Raw genomic sequence first — 22,422 nt, forward strand, 5'->3', positions numbered from 1 at the left:
TCTGACGCCAATGCCTACACACGGATGGATCTGCTTCCTAGAGCCCCAACAGTAAGTGTTTTCTGTCACTCAAAGCTGTGGCATGTAGATCTCTGGCAAGGCTGGCATTTATAGGACTGTAAATGGACAGTTAGGGAGCATGTATATGTTTTATGCTGTAATGCAATAATGACATAACAAAACCTTTTAAAACTATTTTTTTTCCTTTAACTATTTATTTAATGTAGAAAGGGCTGCACAAGCAGTGTTTTTCAGCAGAGTTGTGGGGGCAGAAGACAGACAGGAATGTCTAATGGCAAAGTGCATCAAATACGTTGCAAACTATCAAAACAAGATGCTCTTGTACGTTAAAGTGCTGTTTAGCAGTTCAAACACAATGCTCCCTTGTGTTGTTATTCAGGGCGGAAATCCCCATCATTTCTGTAATAATCTGTAAGTGCAGTGGAGTGCTTATGTAAATGTTAAAAGAGTTAGGTGCAGTTACCCAAGAAAGTTTTTTGGAAGGTTTTCTCAGGTAAGTCCTATCAAAGCTCTTTCTGAGTTTTTATATACTAAAGAGAAAGACATTTTCCTTGCAAGTGTGAAAGTGAGAATATGTTGTGATAACACTTCAGGATGGAATTTTTTGGGTTTGCTAAAAATTTTTTCCATCCCACCCCACATGGCTGAACCAAAGGAGTTCAGAAGTCCTCTTCCTGGCTTTGTCTCTTAGAATATTAGTAGGACTACAGGTTCTGTTCATGTGCCGTTTTTGCTAAAGTCTGTTTAAAATTTTATCATGAAAACACAAACCAACCTAATTTTTCAGGTTTTTAAAATCCATTTTTTAATAAAACCTGGATATCTGAAGTATATTACAGAAAAATAAATAAGGAAGTGTCCTGAGCCAAGGCACTTCAAAAACTAAATTAAATGGATAACATGTGAGAAAGGATAGCAGAACAAAGCAGGGAGGGAGAAAAGGGACTGTAGAGTGCATGGCAAAATGGAAAGGGATTCTGGGGATACGGTGATTTACACTGGAAAATTAAAAATTGATTTTTTCCATGTTCTGCTGAACAATCTCATTAGCTGTCCCTTTCCCTAGGTCAAGTGTCTGTATCACCAAAATTTTGCATTTTAACTTGACACAAAGACTGGCTTAAGAGAGTTTCAGGAGTGAAAGCAGTGTGTGCTGCTTGTGGCTGAGATTAAATCCGGAAGACAGGATACAAAATCTGCTATCCAAATTGCTCAACAGTGCAAGCATCATCTATGGAAAGCCCTGCTGTCTACTGGAAAGAGGGCTTAGCAGTTAGCGTCACCCTGCTGAAACCATAATTGAGGGGGATTACACTCCTCTCTGTGCTGCCTGTCATCACAGGGCAAGTGCCCACAGAGGCCAGCTCAGAAATCAGAAAGGACCTGGAAAGGAAAGGAAGTGCTATCAGTTGTTTGAGGCCTCTTGTAGGTAGCCAAACACTACATGAGGAACCCCAGGAAATTACAGTGTTTCTGGTCAGATAGTTTTGCTAAATTATGTAATTTGTTGTAATGTAAAAGGCCTAACACTATCACTGGTTGTGTAAGTCATACTGTGTAAATGAGTGGCTTCCTTACCTGCACTTGTAGGAAAATTAGGAACAAAGAAACTTGTTACATTGCCAAAGTTTACTTTGGACTGCCAAAACTTGCAGTGTTTTGGAACTGGGCTCTCTTCTATTGTAACATTCTTCCTGCAAAACCAGTGCCTACAGTTTGAAGTTAGATGAATTCATAAAAGCAACCATGTAACACTCCTTTTTTCTTCCCCCTTTTGTTGTCTTGTTTTACACCAAATTAGATACAATCCTTCTGCCATATTCAGGCAGAAGTAGCTGAAAAAAATGTCTGACATAGTTTTTTCTACTCCTGGCTGTAGAACTGATGTCATACAAATCAATCAATCAGAAACTGAAATATGTTCAAATGTTCAAATGACCTTATGAGGACTTTTTCCCCTGTACCTATAACTAAACCTGATCTTATACTCTTGCCATTGTGCATCTGTGAGGAGTGGGCTATATCAGATTTTATTTACTATGAGTATTTGCTGGCATGGCCTTGCTCCTGCCATCATGACTGTTAGTTTTAGTAGGACTTCAGAAATAAACATCTCCAAGTGAATGCACTTAAGTGATATGATTTTATTTCCTCACTCTGAAAAAGAACAGATGTTTTTTCTCAGTAATAGTTGAATTCTGTTCTTGGAATATTGTCCTTTTATTACTTATACAGAAATACTTTTCTTATGCTATGGGGATGTATGTTGGACTTTCAAAAATGGTGTCTTCAACTAGAAGCTATTCAGAAGTTAACTGGTTTGGTTCATTTGGGTTTTTGATTTAATCAATTATGAAATAATTATTTAGAAAACATTCTCTTTAGGCAACTGTATCATAAATGGATTCCCAAGACAAAAGAGATACAGGCATCAAATATTCCTGGGTTTAATATCTGATCTCGCCTTCCTTGTAACCTGGACAAATCACTTAGGAATCGTGGTTTTGGTTTGGATTGTAAAGGAGTTCCTTCATCCTTTCAACTGTCCTCAGATGAGTGTCTTGGAACATTTTGACAAACTTTATAGTGAAATACAAGTTCTGCCCTATGTGCCTTAATGAATCTGCCCTATGGCTGCTTAATTTTTAATCCTCCTCTGCTTGCACCAAGCCTTAGTCTGTCTGTTCCTAAAGAAGCAAGCTGGTTCCTCAGATTGTCCCTCAAGGAAGAATTCTGCCTCCTTTGCAAGCAGCTGTGGCAGCAGGTCATAAATATAGAATAATGAGGCTCCATATTGTGCTGCAGCAAGGATTTAGACATACTTATCTATAAAACATTTGCTTTTCTCCAAACTCCTAGAAAGCATCCCAAGTTTGTAAGTCTCAGGCAAGTTTACTGCAAGGCAACTGAAAATACAATTCTGTTTTGTTGGAGGTGGTAGACAAATATTTCTTTAGGGAAAACAGTGAGCATTTCAAGAAGGTAAACTTCATTAAACCTAGCTGCTTCCCTCTAGTGCTTCCACAAGGACACACTTACACCTGCCAGAAAGAAACACACTGACACAGAGCAACTCCATAGCTTGACTCTGCATCTATTGAGGCAAATGACAGAGTAGGATTTAGCAAAGGATTACAACTATATATGGAGGATTAAAATTTATGGAGGACTAAAATTTTCCTTTCCAATGGATAATAACACTGTTTTAGGATACAAACCAATTAAGACTCTTCTTAAAATTAAATTCCCACATCACTGTTTATTATGCACCTTTGGTATCTATGAAATGCCCAGCCCTAGCTAAAGGCAGGCTGGTGTTTTGTCAGGGATGCTTGTCTGAACCAGTGTGGCACTTCTCAAATTGATTCTGCAAAACTATAGTGTAGATAAATAATAAATGATATGCCTTCAGAGATTCAAAACATGAATTCTTACACAGCTCTAGCAAAAGCCCTGTTTTCATACACACCTAAACAAAGTTATAAAACCTGCTTTTAATCTTGACTAAAGGTTGAGATAGTTAGATTTGTTGAGCCTGGGGAAGAGATAGCTTTGAGGAGACCATAGAACAGCCTTCCAGTATCTGAAGGGACTAGAAGAGATTTCAGTGGGGAAATTTTACAAGGGCATAGTGGTAGAACAAGGGGGTAATGTGCTCAAACTGAAAGAGTGTAGGTTTGGATTAGATATCAGGAAGAAATTGCTTACTGTGAGGATGTGAGGCTCTGGAACACATTGCCCAGAGAAGCTGTGGATGCCCCATCCCTGGAAGTGTTCAAGGCCAGGCTGGATGGGGCTCTGAGTGACCTGGGATAGTGGAAGGTGTCCCTGCCCATGGCAGGGGTGTTGGAACTAAAGGATCTTTAAGGTCCCTTCTGACCTAAACCATTCTGTGATCCTATGAACACCCCAAGACCCTCTCCCCAGGGCTGCTCCCCATCCCTTTTTCACCCAGCCTGTTTTTGTGCTTGGGATTGTCCTGACCCACACGGAGGACATGGCCTTGTTGAAGGTCATGAGTACTGCATGGTGGGACCTCCCAAGCCTGTCCAGGTCCCTCTCCAGGATGGGATCTCTTCCCTCCAGCATGCTGACTGCACCACACAGCTGGGTGTCATCAGCAAAGCTGCTGAGAGTGCCCTCAATCCTACTGTCCATATTGCCAACAAAATGTTAAATAGTGCAAGTCCCAGTCCAAATACCTTCATTATGAGGTGTTTATAGAAAGAAGGCTGAACAGAAAACATGCAAGGTAACAGTGCTGTGTATTATCACTGCAACTGAAGTAGCTGTTCAGAGTATTCTCAAAGGACAAGTGCTACAATATGGATTGCAACAGGAGGATTTTTATTCTCCCCTGACAACCAAGTACTTGTACTGTGTGATGATAATAGAAGACAGAATAAACAGGGCTAATGCACTGGAGAAACTAAATAGAGAAAGGCTTTGGGAATTATCTGATTTCTTGATTATCCTGCTGACCTGATTTTCTCAAGCACTATCTTTTTCTCCCTGTTCTTTCTTTTGATTCCTGCAGAAGACATAGGGCTGAACTTGATACAGGCACATCTTTTTGTCTTCTACTATGGAAGCTGTGTGTATGTATGCAACTTAATGATGGATTTGAAGTGCTTAGGCCTGATCTAATGCCTTCTTGATCAGCTAGTACCTTTGATGTAAAAATAGTAATTGTATTTCCAGTGAAAAGAGTGAAACTACTTTTTAAAAAATAATTGATTTTTATCTCTTAGCGAACAGCAGAGTTGTATCCTCTGGTAAAAATCCAAGGCATACATGAAGTCCACACTAAAATGCAAATTTATTCCTTTTGCCACACACCTTTTCCTGATCATATATGTAGTTTTATAATTTATGCCCTAGCACTGCTCCAGTATAAATATTATTCTTTTATTTTTTCTCAGACTTGACACTTGTATTGACTCTGAACTTGATTCATTAATGAATAAGTGATTTTAAAGTCTTCTATTTTCCCTTAACTAATTTTGCCTCTCTTGCGATTTCTGTGTATTTATATTTATCTTTCAAATTTTTCCTTGTCCTTAGTGCCCCACAAATTTAATTCACATTAAAGCCACTTTAATCTATTCTTCGTAGCCAAAACAAGCTCCTTTAGTTGCTTCATTTCTATTACATTGATCTAGTTCTGATTAAATGGATAGCTACAGGGAAAAAAGCAAGAAAAATCTCCATTCAGAAATCTCCATTCCACTAATAATCATAATTAACTTACTGCAGAACAGCTGTTTAAAAACATTCTAGCCACAAGACTAAGGAGAAATAAAACCAACCCAAACCAAAGAACACCTGATCTTATTTACTTGAAAGAGTTTTATCTCAGACTCTCCCTCTCCACTTTCTGTTAGTATGGGATTATTTTTGTTAGTTAGTTTACTGGCAGCATGTTGAGCACAGCAATTTCTAGCTGGGCAAAATGCCCATTGATGTTAATGATGTTATGCCAACTTCCACTTTGCTGCAGCAACCTGAACCATAAATGCTGTGATACTGTCATTCAGTTAGTGTATCAAACTTAACATTTTGCTCCAATTACAGTAACAGCCAGAACTACATTTCCTTTCTCTAAGATCAGAGTATTTGTCCAGCATTTCATTGCTGCTAATGTAGAAACCCAGGGAGTGTGCTCTGGTGGTTGAGGATTGCTGTGGGCAGATCTTCAGCACACAAAGCAATCTCATCCAAAATTCCAGGCACTCCTGGGGTTCACCTCTTGCTACTGGCACACTGGTTTTAAATCCACACTGCCTGTAATAACCTCAGCCTGATCTCACAGATATATTCAGAAGTAATGTCCACCTCTATTGCCTAAAAATACCCATTTCCAATACTGAAATCTTCAGACTTGGCTGCTGAATTCTGCTGTGAGTTATTAACTGATTAAGACACAAATGTTTCAATCAAGTGGTTTATGAAATACTTCCCAGAGAGCAAAATACCTTGATTCAGGCAGACCAAAAGCAAAACTGGTGTGGAAACCAGGCATAAGGTAGAAAGGATTTGTGGTTTAGTTTTTCTGATCCTTAATTTAGTTTCCAAAAGACTCTTGTTCAAGCTGCCAGGCTTTTGGTAATCAGCTCTTGAGGGCAGCTCAAACTGCACTGTTATTCAGTGGGAAAAATGAAGTGGCCATACTGCAAAGGCCTAAATGCCTATTTATCAATAGAACATTTCTACTTACTTAGAGAAGTCTAGCCCATGATTTCAGAGGACAACTGAAATTGTACTTCACAGGTACAGAAACTTTCCTGAAATTAAATCTGTAGGAAGCTTACTTCTTGTTAAATACTGCATTACCTGATATCAGATGTAAAAAGAGACAGGTCCCTTCCTGTCTCTTTTTCTCCTTCAGATCCTTATTTTTCTTTTGGGAGAGAATATGTTGCTTTTCTTCCCCAAAATTCTAAATTGACAGTAAGTATACAACCTTTGCCCTTTGCAGTGCTGATGGCATATTTATGCCCCAAAAATATTCAACAGTAGATGGAATTTGAATTTATTCTGACTTTTTTTTGCTTGCTGCCTTTTTGCATTCTTGACCATTTTCCCTTCTAGACAAGCACATGCCAGCTTGTTCAGAAAAGTTTGGCAATATACCTAAGACCTCTTATTTGCTCCACAGAAGATGACAGTGCAAGATGTTCCTCGTGCCTTTCCCACAGTGGATGTCCCAGATCATGCCCATTATACAATTGGAGTTGTCATCCTTATAGTGGGGATTACAGGAACTCTGGGTAATTTCCTGGTCTTCTATGCTTTCTGCAGGTAACTTTCTTTTGAATGTCTTTTTAAATATTCAAACGTATGAACTTGAGCTGTATCCTGTGTGCTGCAAACACAGTCCAGGAATATTGTCAGACTTCTTGACTGGCAGTGTAAAATGCACAAGAGACAACGCTGGAGGAAGAGAGTGGCAACTTGCCATTTCCCTCTGATTTCTTCCCATTAACCACAGCCATAGCAAAATTGTTAGCAAAATTGCAAAGAGCCACCCAGATATTCCAAGCTACAGAAATGCAGCCAAAGCAGAAATGTTACAGTGAATTTTTTTCTACTGGCTAACTGCGTCTGCATTGAACTGATGTACTGGTTTGCACCTCTGTACCTCACAAATCTGTTCTATTTTAGATGTTTCTTTCCTCCTGTTTCTTATTAATCCATTTCTTTCTTCCCCCCACTGTTCATTAGTGGCCATGTCTCATTTTTTCACATTTTCCAACATTTGGCTTGTTTCCTTTTAACTAAAACCACATTCCAACTTTTCTGTCTGAGGGAAATTGGATCTCTGACAACAATGTCATATGCTCACCATTCCTGTTCACCCCTCATTCTGTGTCTGATTTATCACACCGGAGCACAGCATTGACATGATGTTAAAGCCAGTGAACTTCTACTATATGATTAGTCTTTAGGCACAAATGTAATAAACCAAAATAACAGCAACGAATTATAGGATCATTTGGCTGTGTTAACTTAGATCACTGGAGTGTAGATGGAAGCTGTCTTGGTCTCAAACCTGTATTTATTGCCAGTGGGCTTCAGCACATTCATTCAGAGTAGAATGGCATACTTAACTGAGAATGGCAGTGGCCTTAAGAAGAGAAAAGGTGTTGGCATGCAGATCAGATGTGTGAGGATGAAGTACATGAGCCAGCTTAGCTCTTTGGATGGTCCCATACAGGAAATCCAGTTATGGCACTTCCACTTCAGGACACAGCTTGTCTTCATTTGAAGGTGATATGAAGACAGAAAGGGATACTGATAACAAAGTAATGACTACATCAAAAATTCAGAAAACATTTAGGTGCTTACAAAGCAGCCTCAGGTAATGACAAATCATAAGAGACCAGCTGCCTGAAACAAAAATGTGTTCAGTGACTTTGCAGACTACAAACAAATACACACAACTGATAAGCACGTACTAATAATACCTCCTTGCTCCTAAATTGACAGAAAGGGGATGGTGGTCCTAGTGATTGGTTCTGGACCAGTGCAAAAAACCAGTTTATTCACCTATTTTTCTATTATGCCTAAGACTGAAATTGAAAAAGGAGCTAAGTAGTTACACTGAGCCCCAAAGTGAAGAGCTCTTGGTTGAGTTTTTATGTGCACCTTTTAAAGCATAGTACTTTAATATTATGAATAACAAAAGCAGGCAGAACACACTGAAGGCTGCTTATTGCTCCTTTAAAGACAGAGTCTGGGCAAGTGAAATGAGTGTCTAAGAGAAAAACTGATGTAAAGCAAAGGGCTTGAGGTGGTTCATAGTGAGTTTGCTTAATCCCTGTATTAGGAAGCCACTGTTGATCTTGCCAGCAGTGGAAAATGCATGTCCCTTGCTTAACACAGCCCAGATCCAGACATCCATATTGTACACCAACTCCAACTTCCTGCTAATCATGGACATGCAGGACACTGGTTAGAATATTGAAAGAACAGTGTGATTTATCCCCATCACTGAGCTGGTTATCAAAGCAATCCTGTAAAATGCACAGGAGCATAAGGGTGTAAAACTGGCCCTTGCTTGTGTTCCCTCATGAGAGAAACAAGAAGCACTCTGCTTTAGCTTACCATGGAGTGTTGCTTGGGATTTGTGAGCTCACAGGAAGGAGTAACAGCATAATTAACAGTGCAGCAGTGTTTAGCAACATTTCTTCTGATCTCTGTAGGAGTAGGAGCCTTCAGACTCCAGCCAACATACTCATCATCAATCTAGCTATTAGTGACTTCCTGATGTCCATTACACAGTCTCCAGTTTTTTTCACCAGCAGCCTCTACAAACACTGGATTTTTGGTGAGAAAGGTTTGTATATATTCTTTCTAAGATTTCACTGTTTGTTCTTACCCTAGTGGCAGTTCATCTATTTACCCTCAGGTACTCTTGCAATATTGAGAACATTTCCCAACATTGTTTCAGTGTTGTCACAAACATTTCTTTGAATACTTGTGTCTGTGTGTAATAAATACACTGCTATCATGAGAGGAAAATTACATTAATGAGACAGATGCAAAGGCATCACTTGGCAACATGAGGCACAGCACTAATCTTCTTGCCAGCGCTCTTCCCCAATCACCTCATGACTTAGTTACTGTCAGAGTCCTCTGACAAAGAAGCACTCCCCCTCAGCACACCAGCTTAAAAGCCCTTTTAAATAACCTGCTCTGGGACTTGCACCTGGCATGCTGAGGCAAGAAAGCCTGGACAATCTGATTTTTCACAACAGAAGTTTTACACTTTCTGTGTAGTAAGAAAATGTGGAATGAAGGTGCTTTCATTCTTCCAATATAACTGTGGTAAGAGGAAGACTAGTCTTTGCCTCTTGAACAAGTACTGACAGAAAGGAAACTCACAGAAGTAAAATTGCTATTTTGATCTCTGATGACCAAAAGCATATTTTTATTTTACTTCCATTAAGTGCTCATTTGCATACAGCCTAAAACTAATCCAAACCACTGCTTTTAATAATTAGGTTGTTTGAACAATTAAAATCACTCATTCATGCATTCATAGTCTGAATATTTATTTCAGCTAAATTACTCATTAATGTATTCATATTTACTTCAGCTTTGCTGCCCTTGAGATATGAACAGTACCAAAGTAACTATGTCCCACTGTGAAGCAAAACAGCTGCTCTATGGGACCTGCAGTAAAACTGGAGTTAAATGAGATATTAATGGACTGCTGAAATTATCCCACTAGAAACACCAGAAATCAATGAGTGAAAATATGTTAAGTATCACTGTCTCCGGCAATTGAAGCAAACAAAATCTGTGAAGTTTATCTCTATGGATAATGTAATTAGCAAGACAGACAGCAGCTTTGAAGTAGAATTATAACTGCAGGAAAACTCAACTTTCACTGCTTTACAAATTCCAGAAGACATTAGTTCATTAGAAACACAGACTTGAACTCTCCTAGAAATAATTAGCATGGGTAAATTAATTTCACTGCTACTTCTGTCATCTTCATTGCAAGGCTGTGAGCTGTATGCCTTCTGCGGAGCTCTTTTTGGCATTACATCTATGATCACTTTGATGGTGATAGCCTTGGACAGATATTTTGTCATCACTAAACCTCTGGCTTCTGTTGGAGTGACGTCAAAGAAGAAGGCCCTAATAATCCTGGTAGGAGTCTGGCTGTACTCTTTGGCTTGGAGTCTCCCACCCTTCTTTGGATGGAGTAAGTGAATTGGAATAAAACTTTTTGCCCTCATAGTCTTGGATTAAAGACCAGTTAAAGGTACAGAAGTGGGTTGAATGAATAGCTCACATATGTGGCTTGAGTAGACCAATTTGAAAAAAAAAGAGATGAAATACATGTTGAAATTGAAGGTCTCTAATCAAAAGAAAAGAATGCAGTGGGCATTACAGTATATTATATGACAGTGGCACTTCTCCTTAAGCACATTACTTGCTCCATAAAGGACAGTAGATAAATTCATGCCCAAAATTTATTAAGAATGTGCCTGCTTGTTATCCCATGTCTACTTCCATTGAATCAAATTTAACAATATATAAATTTATTATAAGTTAAATAAATGTATTTGTGTTATTTCTGATGAGTTTTCCTCCCCAACAGTGCTAAGACAGCAGTGTCAATCTAATTCTTTTCATTCACAAAAGAGTCTGAGCATTTGTGCCAGGAGATTTTCAGTAAATCTTGACTGTGTTTTTGATGGACAAATTGCTCTTGGTGTTGCCCACATTCTCCATTCACTCACTGGTGTTGTCGCTGGCTTCCAATAAGCATGGCATTTAGTAGTAAGTAAAATGCTTTTGTAAATGTGAATGTTACACATGGGAATTGGAACATTCATACAGAACCTTGATCATTGCAATTTGTGACAAAGCAAGTTTTTATTATTCTTCCTCACTGCAATCTGCTTCACTACTATTTAGTTTATTTCCTGAGAGTCACCAGTTGCAGTCACTAAGTTAGAATGAATTCATCACTCAAAACCTCAACCTACCATTACGCTCCTTAATTCCAGAATGTGTCTGCCAACTGAGGTGAGAACATAGACATGTTTGACTAGTAAAGGATGCAACAACCAACTCAGGTACTGAGCAGAATTTCAGCAGAGTTTTGTTATTGTCATATTATTGCCATTCTGGTCCCCCTAAACATGAAGCATGCTTAAGCAGGCAAACTGCAATACTGACAGAAGCAGTCTTTAGTTGAGTGAGAAGCTGTTAGAATAACAAAATGACAATATAGCCTTAGATTATAGACTTTCAGTTGACGAAGGTGGAATAATTGCTTGAAGGGTGTTATTATCTTGTAATTAGATTGTAATAGTGCCCACAGTATGAACTCTCACACTGTAATTAGATGCATTTGAGAACATCTGGTGGAATATTTTTAAGAGTGGAACAGAAAAATATCAGCGTAAACAGTTAAAATGAAAATTTCAAAGTAGAAAAACATTGCTATTGCCAACTTATTTACTTAACAGTTTGAAACCATTCCTTTAAAGATAATACATTTTATTTCAAGCAAAACATTAGGTGCGTTTTGAGGTGGGGTGGTTTTTTTTGGGGGGGGGGTTATTTGTTTGTTTGTTGGGGTTTTTTGTTTTGTTTTTGGTTTTTTTTACTTCTCCTTAGCTTTACTTCATGACAAAATTATTTGGTCTACACACTAAATCTTTCTCTTTTGCCCAGTAAATTTCTCATATCTGCACATGCTTAGAAAAGTGATACCTAGAGCAATTGGTTTGACTCCTTAGAAAGAAAGCAATTTAATAGGAAATGGAGATATTTAAAAACAATGCAGGTCTGGTCCCAGACCCAAATAAGTATTGGAAGAGATCCATTTTACTATGATGAGTTTTAAACAATATTCAAGACTGAAGCAAAATTACTCAGTTTTCTGAAGCCTTAGACTGTTAAGCATAAATACAATAGGGAAACAAAAGAAAATATAAAAGTTCTTTACATTAAGAATTGTTTATCCTTGTAAACCCTTCTTCCCTTTCAGAGACTAGGACTAAATCCCATGTTATTCTGAGTATCTTCTCCAGCTTCTGCACTCAGAATAACATTCACTTCATGGTTTATAACTTCTCCCATCTTCCTTTCTAGGTGCATATGTTCCTGAGGGTTTGCTGACTTCCTGCTCCTGGGACTACATGACTTTCACACCATCAGTCCGTGCCTACACGATGCTGCTTTTCTGCTTTGTCTTTTTCATTCCTTTGATTGCTATCATATACAGCTATGTCTCTATCTTTGAGGCTATCAAGAAGGCCAACAAGTAAGTAGCCAACAGCCCTAAATTTTTATCCTTGTGCTTAAGTGACTGTTTGTTTTCTTAAAACAAAGAAAAAAAGAACAGAAGAAAATTTGGACTAGTTCCTCACATTTATTTTGTAAGCACAACTGAAACAGAAAACCAAACAAGAATTTGGTTAATAGACAACAGGGTAAGACATGATTCTTAGAAGGGCTATTCTTGAATTGAGGCCTGAGCTTATCAGTGTATTATCTAATGACATGGGAAAGAGTACAGAAATTAACCAACCAGAATAAAAACAAAAGGGCTCTCAGAAACACCTAATGACAGTGTATCAATAACTATTTCACAGAAAAATAGATGGAAGTGAACTATAAATTTAAATAAAAAAGGAGATTAAAGATTTAATAGCAGGACTCTGAAACAAAAAGCTATTGCTTTAAACATAAAGGGCAGCCTCCCACTCTATGTGTGATCTGTGGGTACCAGTCCCATAGATCCCATCTCATAGATCTGATCACTTAGCTCAGAAGTTCAAAGTGACAACAAGGTAGCAAAACAGACCCAGGGAAGCAAAGATTCCTCTAAGTGTCTTCAACTCAGCATAATTCAATTGGATTGAATACCTGCTTTATGTGGAAAATCTTTTGGTAGTTTTCTGCTACTTTTTCTTCATTAAAGCACATGTGGCTTTTGCCATTGATGAGTGCAACTGAAGTGCATCACATTGGGAAGCATGGGTCAGTACTTGCATTCATGTGCAATAAAAGTGCATGAGTTTTAGCCTAAAGTAGCAGAAGAGTAGTTGTTGTCCCACTTCATGAAGCTATTTGCTCACTTCCCTACCTTTGTTTTTTGCTGTTCTATGTTTATTTTCCCTAGATCTATTCAGACATTTGGATGCAAACGTGGGAATAGAGAGTTCCAGAAACAGTATCAGAGGATGAAAAATGAGTGGAAGATGGCCAAAATTGCACTGATCGTCATCTTGTTTTTTGTCATTTCCTGGTCACCATACTCTGTTGTTGCTCTGGTAGCTTTTGCTGGGTAATTATAAATGTATCAGCAAAGCAATATTCCGTGAAAGCAAAAGATGTGAAACTGTAAAAGACAGATGAAAGTCAAAACTACTTGTCACGTTTGACCTCTGAAGCATGTCCAAAACATTCAAATATTTAGGAGTGATATTTAACCAATGGGGCACATGCTGACTGATTTTTTTCCTTAGTTTGACTTTAAGAAAATGAAAGAGAAAGAAAACAAGATTATTATTACTAGGAACAAACTGCCATGCTGAAGATTTCTGAATGCATTCTCTATGCTGGGATATTTGAACTATCTGAACTTTATTTAGCACCAAAATGCTAAGTAAAGCACTCCAAAAAGATCCTCCCAGGGGCTGATTCTCTTTTCCCCCCCCCTACTTCTTTAATCTACAAAAGTATATTCATTTTTTTGTGTTACAGCAAACCCCTATGTAGAAATGTTGCGCTGTTGCATACAATTCAGCATCTGCCTTAGAAGGCTCAAATACCTGCTGAACTTGACTTCTGCTCCATGTCTCACACTCTCAAAAATCTGAACAAATGAACGATTCTGTAATTCTGCAGTATGTTAGAAATTAGCACTTTTGAATTTTCCTTATGAAGGTAGCTTGGGAGCAACATAGCTTCACACAGATTTTTTCCATTTCTGTGCTATGTCTTTTAGGCAATCCTACTGGGATTTTTCAGGTTAATAAGCAAGCCTGGATGTCTTCTGTGAAATTTTATTGCAAGAGACTCAGATAAAATCTTTCAGCATGCTACATATGGGAGGCAGACATGGAGTCTGTGGTTATAGTCTTGGACTAAAGACAATTCATCTGACAGAGAAACAACATATGAAAAAGGAAGGAAGACACTTAATTCCTTTAGAAAATATTTTGAATGCAGAATAGTGAGCTAGCACACAGTCATGCTCACTAATATTTTTGGTCTACAGGTTGCATTTTCTGGGAATTATTAGTTTAAACACAGGCATTATTAGCTTAAACAGAAGGCTTTGCCACTATTTGTTTCTGTTAGCTGCAGTCTCCATCAACCTTACCAAAGAATTGTCTCAGCTCAGGGTCAAAATCTCCATTCCAGTAAGGTCACACTGTATGTTATCCAGAATATGTGAAGATTTATACCTCTAATCAATGTTTAAAGAATGATCAGGAGAAACCATGTTAAATATTGCACACAGAGAACATCCTTATCCTTGTCAGGGAAAAGCCTTAGGAGGTGAAATGGCATCTCAACAGGCAGCTGACAAAATGGTTCTTATACTGCAATTGGCAAACCATTTCCACCTCATCACAGAGCATATATATTCCCATAGTATGATGAGAAACTTCCTCACCAGGATGGTAAGGCCTTTTAAAAGGCTGACATTGTCCCTAGGTTAAACAACATGGGAATTACCACAATCCTGAGTTATAGTAGTGAAGTACTATCAGAGAAGCCTCCAGAAATCCAGTTAGACTGATGTTGCTCTTTACAGGCAAATGATGTAGAATTTGTTCTCACACTGTTTTGGTACAGAACTCCTCTTTAACTCTCTTTAGAGCCGTAAAGCCTGTCTTGCCACTGTATAACTGCATAGACAATGCAGAACTCAGTAGTAAATAGATGATGTGTTTGCATTACTCTAGGTATTCCCACGTCCTAACACCCTTCATGAACTCCATACCAGCTGTGATTGCCAAAGCTTCTGTCATCCACAACCCCATCATTTATGCCATCACTCATCCCAAATACAGGTAAGTTCACTCTTACAAGCTATGTTTAATATAGCAAAGAAAATCTAAGAGTAAATTTGTCACTTTTAGGTCTAGTACCTGAACTCTCCTTCACCTGCTCATTTTAACTCTGTAGGACAGCCTTGCCCTCCCCAGGAACACTCCTCAATGCCACAGAAATGTCAGTGGAATTTGCACTTGGAACAAACTCCTGAGCAGATGGTAGTTAGAGATGCTTATGGATACTGATCTGTATTTACCTATTGCATGATAAAAGATGGAAACCTTTCCATCTCAAAGGAAAGCACCACAGATTTTTAACTGTCTTCATGAGAAGCAGACATAGGGCAGAGTTGCAAATAGCACTTTGTTACATTAACCAGGCCAGTGAGAGAGGCAATACAGTGAGCCAAACCACTTCTTCCCTGTTTTGTGAATCCTCCTCATGTTTCTCAAGGCTTTCAAATTTCAGGTAGTATTTCCTCTGACAGCTAAAATGAAGGGTTACTGCCACTCCAAGTTCAGATGCAGGCAGTGAGATTTGACAGATGGCAGCGATGCCACAGACAGGCTGTTGTTTCACCACCTACAAAGACCTACTGAGGAGCTCAACAGAGAAGAGATGGGCAGGAACATCTTTTTGGGGAAGGAACAGGAAAGCTAGGCCAGAGTTTTCCAACACTTCATATGAGCAAAGTAATACAGTAATATAAATGCACATTCTGTACAACTCTACAGATAGCCAGCAAACAGATGTGTAAGAGGAGCTAGAATAGCTGCTTAGGGGAAGATTAAAATAATTCATTATGTAGTACTTCTGCGAGGTTCAGTTTAAAGGGACACAATTTTATTTTTGCCCTGATTAAGCTGAAAGCAGATAAAACCTTGTTTTAATAGCTCCCTTCAGTTCCAAAGTTATATTTTAATGCCCTTATCCCTGCCAAGCAATAAATTTGAGTTCTGCAAACACTGTGAATAAGTGATCTTGCAGGGTGATTCTATATGAGATATCTGGTATCTGGAAAACTCTTTTTGTACCCAGTAATTTTCCAGTCCATGCAGCATTAGTTCATCTCTCTGAATAAATGCATTGTTTATGATGATTGAATTTTTGTGCTGACAGAAAAAAAAAAATTGACTGGTTCTACCTCTTATCCATTAGAAGAGCCATTGCAACATATGTTCCTTGCCTTGGACCCCTACTGAGAGTTTCTCCTAAAGACTCACGGTCCTCCAGCAGTTACCACTCCTCCAGACGAGCGACCATAACCAGCCAGTCTTCTGAGACAAGTGGGCTGCAGAAAGGAAAAAGGAGACTGTCTTCTCTCTCTGACAGTGAATCAGTAAGGGAGACACTTCCCATACACCCATTTTTAATTGCAAAGCAATTCATCTTCATATAGAGTCCTTCCAAGTGGTAGATTCTTTCAATGAAATGAATTATGGTGCTTGTTATAAAAACTCCAGAGAAAGTGGAGGGACAAAGCAAAATTAAAGACAGAAGGCTAAGTATAAAAGCAGAATGTAGATAATTTTCTTCTTGATGGTTGGTGACACTGCAGGAAGAGTGGAAAGATGGAACAACAGGAATTTTAGAAAGTAAGGTGTTACTGATAGGTAAGGCTTTATAAAGCCTTACCTATAAGTAACAATAAAGGCAGCATAGAGCTCAGTTGAAAGTCTGATCATACTTTTAAGTTGTGCTTGTCTCACCACAGATCTGCAGTCTGGATGCAGAAAAAAGAAACTGCTTTTAGTTCTCTAGTAAAAGCAAGGTTGTAATGAAATAGATACTGCTTTCTGAAAATGAGATGTATTTGGAAACATATTAATCATCAGATTTAGACAAATCAGTAAATCCATTACAGAATCTTTCTCACAGAAGACCTCAACAGCTTGCTGCTGCCAATCTAAGTGGAAACAACTGTTTTACACAGCAGCTGAAAACAGGGCAAGTACTTGGCATCCAGGCTCCCCTCTGCAACTCAAAGTTATATTGCTAACTAAATAGGCATATCAGTTTGTTCATTGCAGTAATTTCAAACTAAACTTCCAAATAACTGAAAAGAAAAAAATTTCTTGGCAGTTCTTTTTCACAGTCAGGATAATAATTGTATCTAGTCCAGCCAAGCGCTGAATTCTGACAGTTGTTTTTAACAGTGACATTTCAATTTCTTTGCCCTCTCTGTTCTTTTGACTTCTCAGTCCAATCAAAATGAAATACTTCTGGCTGGTAGCCTCTAGTCAGGTGGATGGTTTTAAAACTGGCTAATAGAAAAGGAACGTCTTTATATTGAATCGCTTACACTGCAAATCTTGATTGTTAAAAAAACAACAGACTCCCTCAGTAACATGGCTTTGTTTTCCCATTAATTGGAACAAAGTTTATAAACCCAGGACTCCTTACTGAAAAAAATATTTATAAAGCACTGATTCTGCAGTCCTGAGACATCTCCTTCTATTTGTTTCTGCTTCTACTCAAGCCACTTTGGAAACTTTGGCCCTAATTCCTCCAAACACCTGTGCTTCCTAAGTGGGCAGTACTGTGGCAACACTGTCTCCTTGGAGCTACAAGATGCATCAGAGAAGTTTCAACAATAGATTGTAACAAAACACTATTTTCTTTCAAATTTTGCAGTGCACCCTGTGGAAGAAAAAAAAAGTAAGCTGAATTTTAGATGCAAAAGAGTCGATAGTTTTATTTGTACTTCTTATAAACAGACTTTTATGAAATTATATATGGCAGAATTTTTGTGAAATGTCTTTTATACAATGCCTGTCTCTTTTATGATTTCTCTCTAGGTTTGTCTGGGGCAAACTGAATGAAAGTCTAAAGGACCTAGAGTAAATGTTTTTGCTGTATTAATTTTAGGGCTGTACTGAAACAGAAACTGATACTCCAAGTATGTTCTCCAGACTTGCCAGAAGACAAATTTCCTACGAAACAGATAAAGACACAACTCAGAATAGTGACATAAGAGCCAAACTGACAAGCCAGGATTCTGGGAATTGTGGGAAGGTAATAGACTGTGTAATACCTAAATTCTCTAACAACTGACAAGTTAAAAAATCTGCACATTGTACCATAATTAATCATGAAGGTTCCTGCCAAGAAGATGCGGATAACCTATGAGTTAACACAATGAATAATGACTTACAGGCTGTAAAAGGTCATCAGCTTTTTATTCCCACCCTGGTTCATTATTCAGCTGTCTTCATTGCATTTCTGCTGCTGTTTTAGAGAACTTAAAATCTGAATGGAGAGTTGTCTTGTGTTTGGTTTTAAGTGTGTATTTAGTAATATTTGTCTTTTGCTGTCCAAATTACTTGATTGATCTTGGTTGTCCCACCATTTGTTAGCAAATGAACAAATATGGTAAGATGTAAAAAACAAGGCTATCTTTAATATATCACTGCTTTTCAGTCAGTCCTTTGCTGTCTTCTTTTTTTCCACTATGCATTTTGCATATGTCTTACATTGTGACATACCTTTATGCCATTTACATCTGTTTTATCTGTGTTCATTTTTCAGACAGCTGTAGATGCTGATGACATATTGATGGTGGAACTGAATGCCACAGAGTACATGACTACACCTACTGTAAGAACTGCTATTTTAATATTTGGCAACAAAAACTAATGACAATCCCAGTCCCTGAACACAAATTAGGTTGTTTTTGAGATGCAAAAATTACACAATATTCCCAGAACAACGCAGAAAACATGACCACAAAGCGTAGACCACTGCTGAAACTGAGCAGAAGTTGAACATAGGTATTACAGGATTCTTCTGAAGTTCAGCTTCTTCAAGGAATCCAAATATTTTCTTGAATTTAGTACGTCCTATAATGAGGTCTGTGATTTCCTTCATGGAGCATGGAAGCATTAACTCTGTGCCATCTTTATATTAATGGTGTATATGCTAAGCTGAGACAGCCATTCTGATGGCTCATACCTCTGAGACAGCCTTAGTCCTGTGGCAAGAACTGCTGTACAAAGTGATGTAGTTAACTATTTAATGTTCTCTGTTTTGGGTTGCAGCAAACATCTAAAACATGCAGCTTGGAGGAAATCAAGGTCAGTTTTTGAAATATGCCATGTCACCTATTCAGTAGGATGTTGTTTGTTGTATTAGTGTCTGTTTCTTCTTCATCTAACACAGCTACAGCATATGGGTAAAAATATCTGACATCTCTCACAAGTGAATCACCTTGCCTTAATTCTCAGCAGACATGGAAGTAATGCTGCTTACTGTAAAAAAAATGCTAGTTAATCTTTCCCTCAATTTTTAACTCATTATGTAGTTTGCTTCCCCCTTCAACTTACCCATGCTGTTAACACTATATTTTACATTACCTCTTGCCCAATGACCCTAAGTAGTTCCTCTTTATAGAAAGACTCTTCACCTGATTGAATTCATAGGCTGTCTGAGCATATTCACAGTCTTTCTGTTCATAGTTGAATGTGCTGTCATTAGCCTGGTCCTTCTTCAAAGTAGACCAGCATTAAGTAGCAAATGCAAAGTCTTTAATCCTTTAGTACATTAGCTTGTTTAACAGGTGGGGTTTTTTTTCTTAAGTTATTCATGAAATATTAAAATAATGTTCAGATCTACTTTTCCCTCCATCACTTAAGTTTGATTTTCAGTCAGCCATGGGGAGTAGCAAAGTGCTAAATATATGTCATTTTTAATAGATCATTCAATGGGATCTCTTTGTAGATGCTTGTGTTGTCCATTTCTTGTAAATCTTTGCATCCTTTAGAAAAGGGTGAGCCTGAACAGTATTGGACAAAGAAAAGGAGAGTCTCACCAGGGAGCATCTTCAGTCAAGATACCCAGTATTACAATAACATGTAGCAGTGTCCAAGGAGCAGAGCTGCCTTCTACATACAACTCTGGTTTCCTGCACCCTAAATCCAGCAGTCACAAGCAGAACAAGAAGTCCAGCAGTTAAGTGAGTGGTGCAAGAACATCACCTTAGCCAACAGCTCTGGAACAGCTGTGGACTGGCTGAATCCAGAATACCTTCCTAGATTGGTCTGAAATGCTCCTACAAAGACACAGCACAAGACAAGCAAGGATAAAAATATGAGGAGTGATCTTTCCAGCATCAGAACTCTCTCCAGTGGATCAGATCTTGATCTGAGACACAATGTAATTTTAATACTTCTTCTTTATGCAGCTCACAAAAAAATTTTCATTTGGATTGTACTCTGCTCACATACGTTCCCACCACTGCACAGACCTTGCCTAGAAACCTCCTAGGATTAACCTGAGAGGAAAGTATAATATTCAAAACTGGCTTTGTTCACTTGGTGTATTAACTTCAAAGCTATTACAGAGCTAAAGCTGAGAAATGTGGGGGGAAATGTACATTACTTCCTGATGATGGTTTCTTCATTATTGTAAAGTTGCTCAACCAAATGTAAACTTAATTACACAGTCAGTGCCCCCTTCTCTCATTAATGACACATTTTCTCACATTTTCTTCTACAATCCAATGAAAGGCAATGCACTCTAGCAGTAATTTAAAGTCTCATGTCTTTATTTTAATTCTGAGACAGGGAAAGAGAAAGGAGTAACACTTGAGGAAAAGACTATGGTCCTTTCCATAATTAGCTTCTTTTCCAACAGTGGCTTAAGAGATTATTTTAACCCATTCTCAGCTAACTTCCACAAAGCTATAGGAGATTATTATGAAATTCCTTCTGACTTTCCTTTAGCAGGTTTCAGGAAAAGAATCCAGAATACAAAGCAATGTTTGTACTGAAATGTCTTATGGGTAAGTCAATACATCTGCTTTTTGATACTTCAAAGTTGTTTACTCTTTGATGTGCTTTTCTAAAGTAAATATAGGGAGGAGAAGGTTTAGTTCCCCAAAAATAGTTGTTCTAGAGACGTATGGAATCCACATCATTCCCACTTTGGCATTTTCATTTCTCCTTCTCTAAACAGCAGCATTTGTATAGCTGAGGGTTTTCTTCTGCAGTGACTAAATCCACGAGATTGTACTTCTTTCTTCTGAAAGGAAAGGGAAAAATTTCTATCACTAGTGACTTTCTGCTTTTCCCTAGTGTCTCTCCTAGTGCATAAGAAGAAGTGAACAAAATTCATTTGCAATTCAAAGCACTCAGTCCAAAGTGGGGCTGAGCCAGAAAGAACAGGGCACAAAGCACTATTGAAACAGTTCTGCCCCATAGGCCCTCCAGCAGTTTTTCCTTTGGTTGCAATAATGGAGGGAACCCAGCAAGGCATTTTTTGTCCTAAGTAAATCAATTCTTTCCTATATCACATCAGAAAAAGCCATAAAATCAATAAAAATGTAATTAACTTATTATTTTGAGGGGAAAAATCAGTGGGTTCCAGAAGGTCTAGAGCATTGTTTTGAAGTAAACCACTGGAAACTTAGATCAAACTGTGGTTTATTAAAAGGAAGGTTATTAAAACTAAAATGAATCTGATAATGACTTCTGCAGCAGACAAGATGTTAATCATGAAAAAAAGTGAGGCATTCAGGCTGGTAATAAACTGCCAAAAGAAACACACTGTTCAAAATCCACAGTGTTTTTATGTAAATGAAATCATAGTCATCAGAGATGGAAAGGAGCTGTTACAGTCTCTCCCTTCACCTACCACAACAGGATATTGTCACCCAGCAGAGGACAATATTAAACTGATAATATATACAGCTAGCAATAAGAGAAAGAAGATAGAAAACATCTTCAAACAGGAAACATGTTCAAAGATATTCCTCAGGTCTAAGGGGTTCTATTACAACTTATTGCTGAGGCCTTTAAAAATATTTAAAAGTGCGAAACATGTAATTCTTTCTTTGTCACAAAGGCCATTGACACTACTGAAAGATGGGAAGAAACAATAGCAAATGCTGCCTGTTTCACATGGGTCACAAAAGACTGAATCTGTCAATAAAGTAGGTCTAACTCACATGTGCTGTTTGATGTGTTAACAAGGAGTGTATGATACATGTCACTAATAGCTACATCCTTTGCTGCAGTCATGACTTTGTTCCAAGCAGTACTCTTCAAGACTGCACTCTGCACTCTTCTGCATTCCCTTCCACTTTTAGAGGGTATAAAAAGAATACTTCCATGGCTAGAAGAGCTTTACGAATCCCCAGCATGTTGTTCTCTGTATCCCTCAACTCCAACATGTATTAGAGATTAGTTTGTATCTATAAAAAGAACTACAGCTGTTCATGCTCATCTACTTACAAGAGACTTGTAAAGCATATATTAATTAGGGAGAAATTGTTTGTGAGCACTTCAAAACCCTTGCGTGTACTCTCTGTGTAGCTAACAGCTTTGCCTTCCTTCACCTCTGCTATGTCTATAAAAATGATCCAGG

The 22,422-nt window shown here is 38.2% G+C and overlaps 2 protein-coding genes across 2 annotated transcripts in view; one reads left to right on the forward strand and one right to left on the reverse strand.

Annotated features, from left to right (window-relative positions):
• WAPL (WAPL cohesin release factor) overlaps positions 1-22,422 on the reverse strand; it is a 128,802-nt gene that overhangs the window by 101,625 nt on the left and 4,755 nt on the right. The gene's annotated exons all lie outside the window — the stretch shown is intronic.
• Positions 25-20,011, forward strand: OPN4 (opsin 4). Its single transcript, XM_058810088.1, has 12 exons — positions 25-51; positions 6,680-6,822; positions 8,727-8,860; positions 10,034-10,237; positions 12,142-12,313; positions 13,175-13,339; positions 14,970-15,077; positions 16,219-16,399; positions 17,929-18,075; positions 18,589-18,657; positions 19,098-19,133; positions 19,820-20,011. The coding sequence occupies exons 1-12, from the start codon at positions 25-27 to the stop codon at positions 20,009-20,011; spliced, it is 1,578 nt and encodes a 525-aa protein (XP_058666071.1).

This window comes from Ammospiza caudacuta, chromosome 9 (assembly GCF_027887145.1).
Source record: "Ammospiza caudacuta isolate bAmmCau1 chromosome 9, bAmmCau1.pri, whole genome shotgun sequence".
NCBI lineage: Eukaryota > Metazoa > Chordata > Aves > Passeriformes > Passerellidae > Ammospiza > Ammospiza caudacuta.

What these genes read in the sequence shown, in the direction of transcription:
- OPN4 (XM_058810088.1), top strand. Translation starts at nt 25, where the DNA reads ATGGATCTGCTTCCTAGAGCCCCAACA. An exon ending in GCTATCAAGAAGGCCAACAA is followed by an intron (nt 12,314 to 13,174) that starts GTAAGTAGCCAA and finishes TATTTTCCCTAG; the next exon opens with ATCTATTCAGACATTTGGAT. An exon ending in ATTCTGGGAATTGTGGGAAG is followed by an intron (nt 18,076 to 18,588) that starts GTAATAGACTGT and finishes TTCATTTTTCAG; the next exon opens with ACAGCTGTAGATGCTGATGA.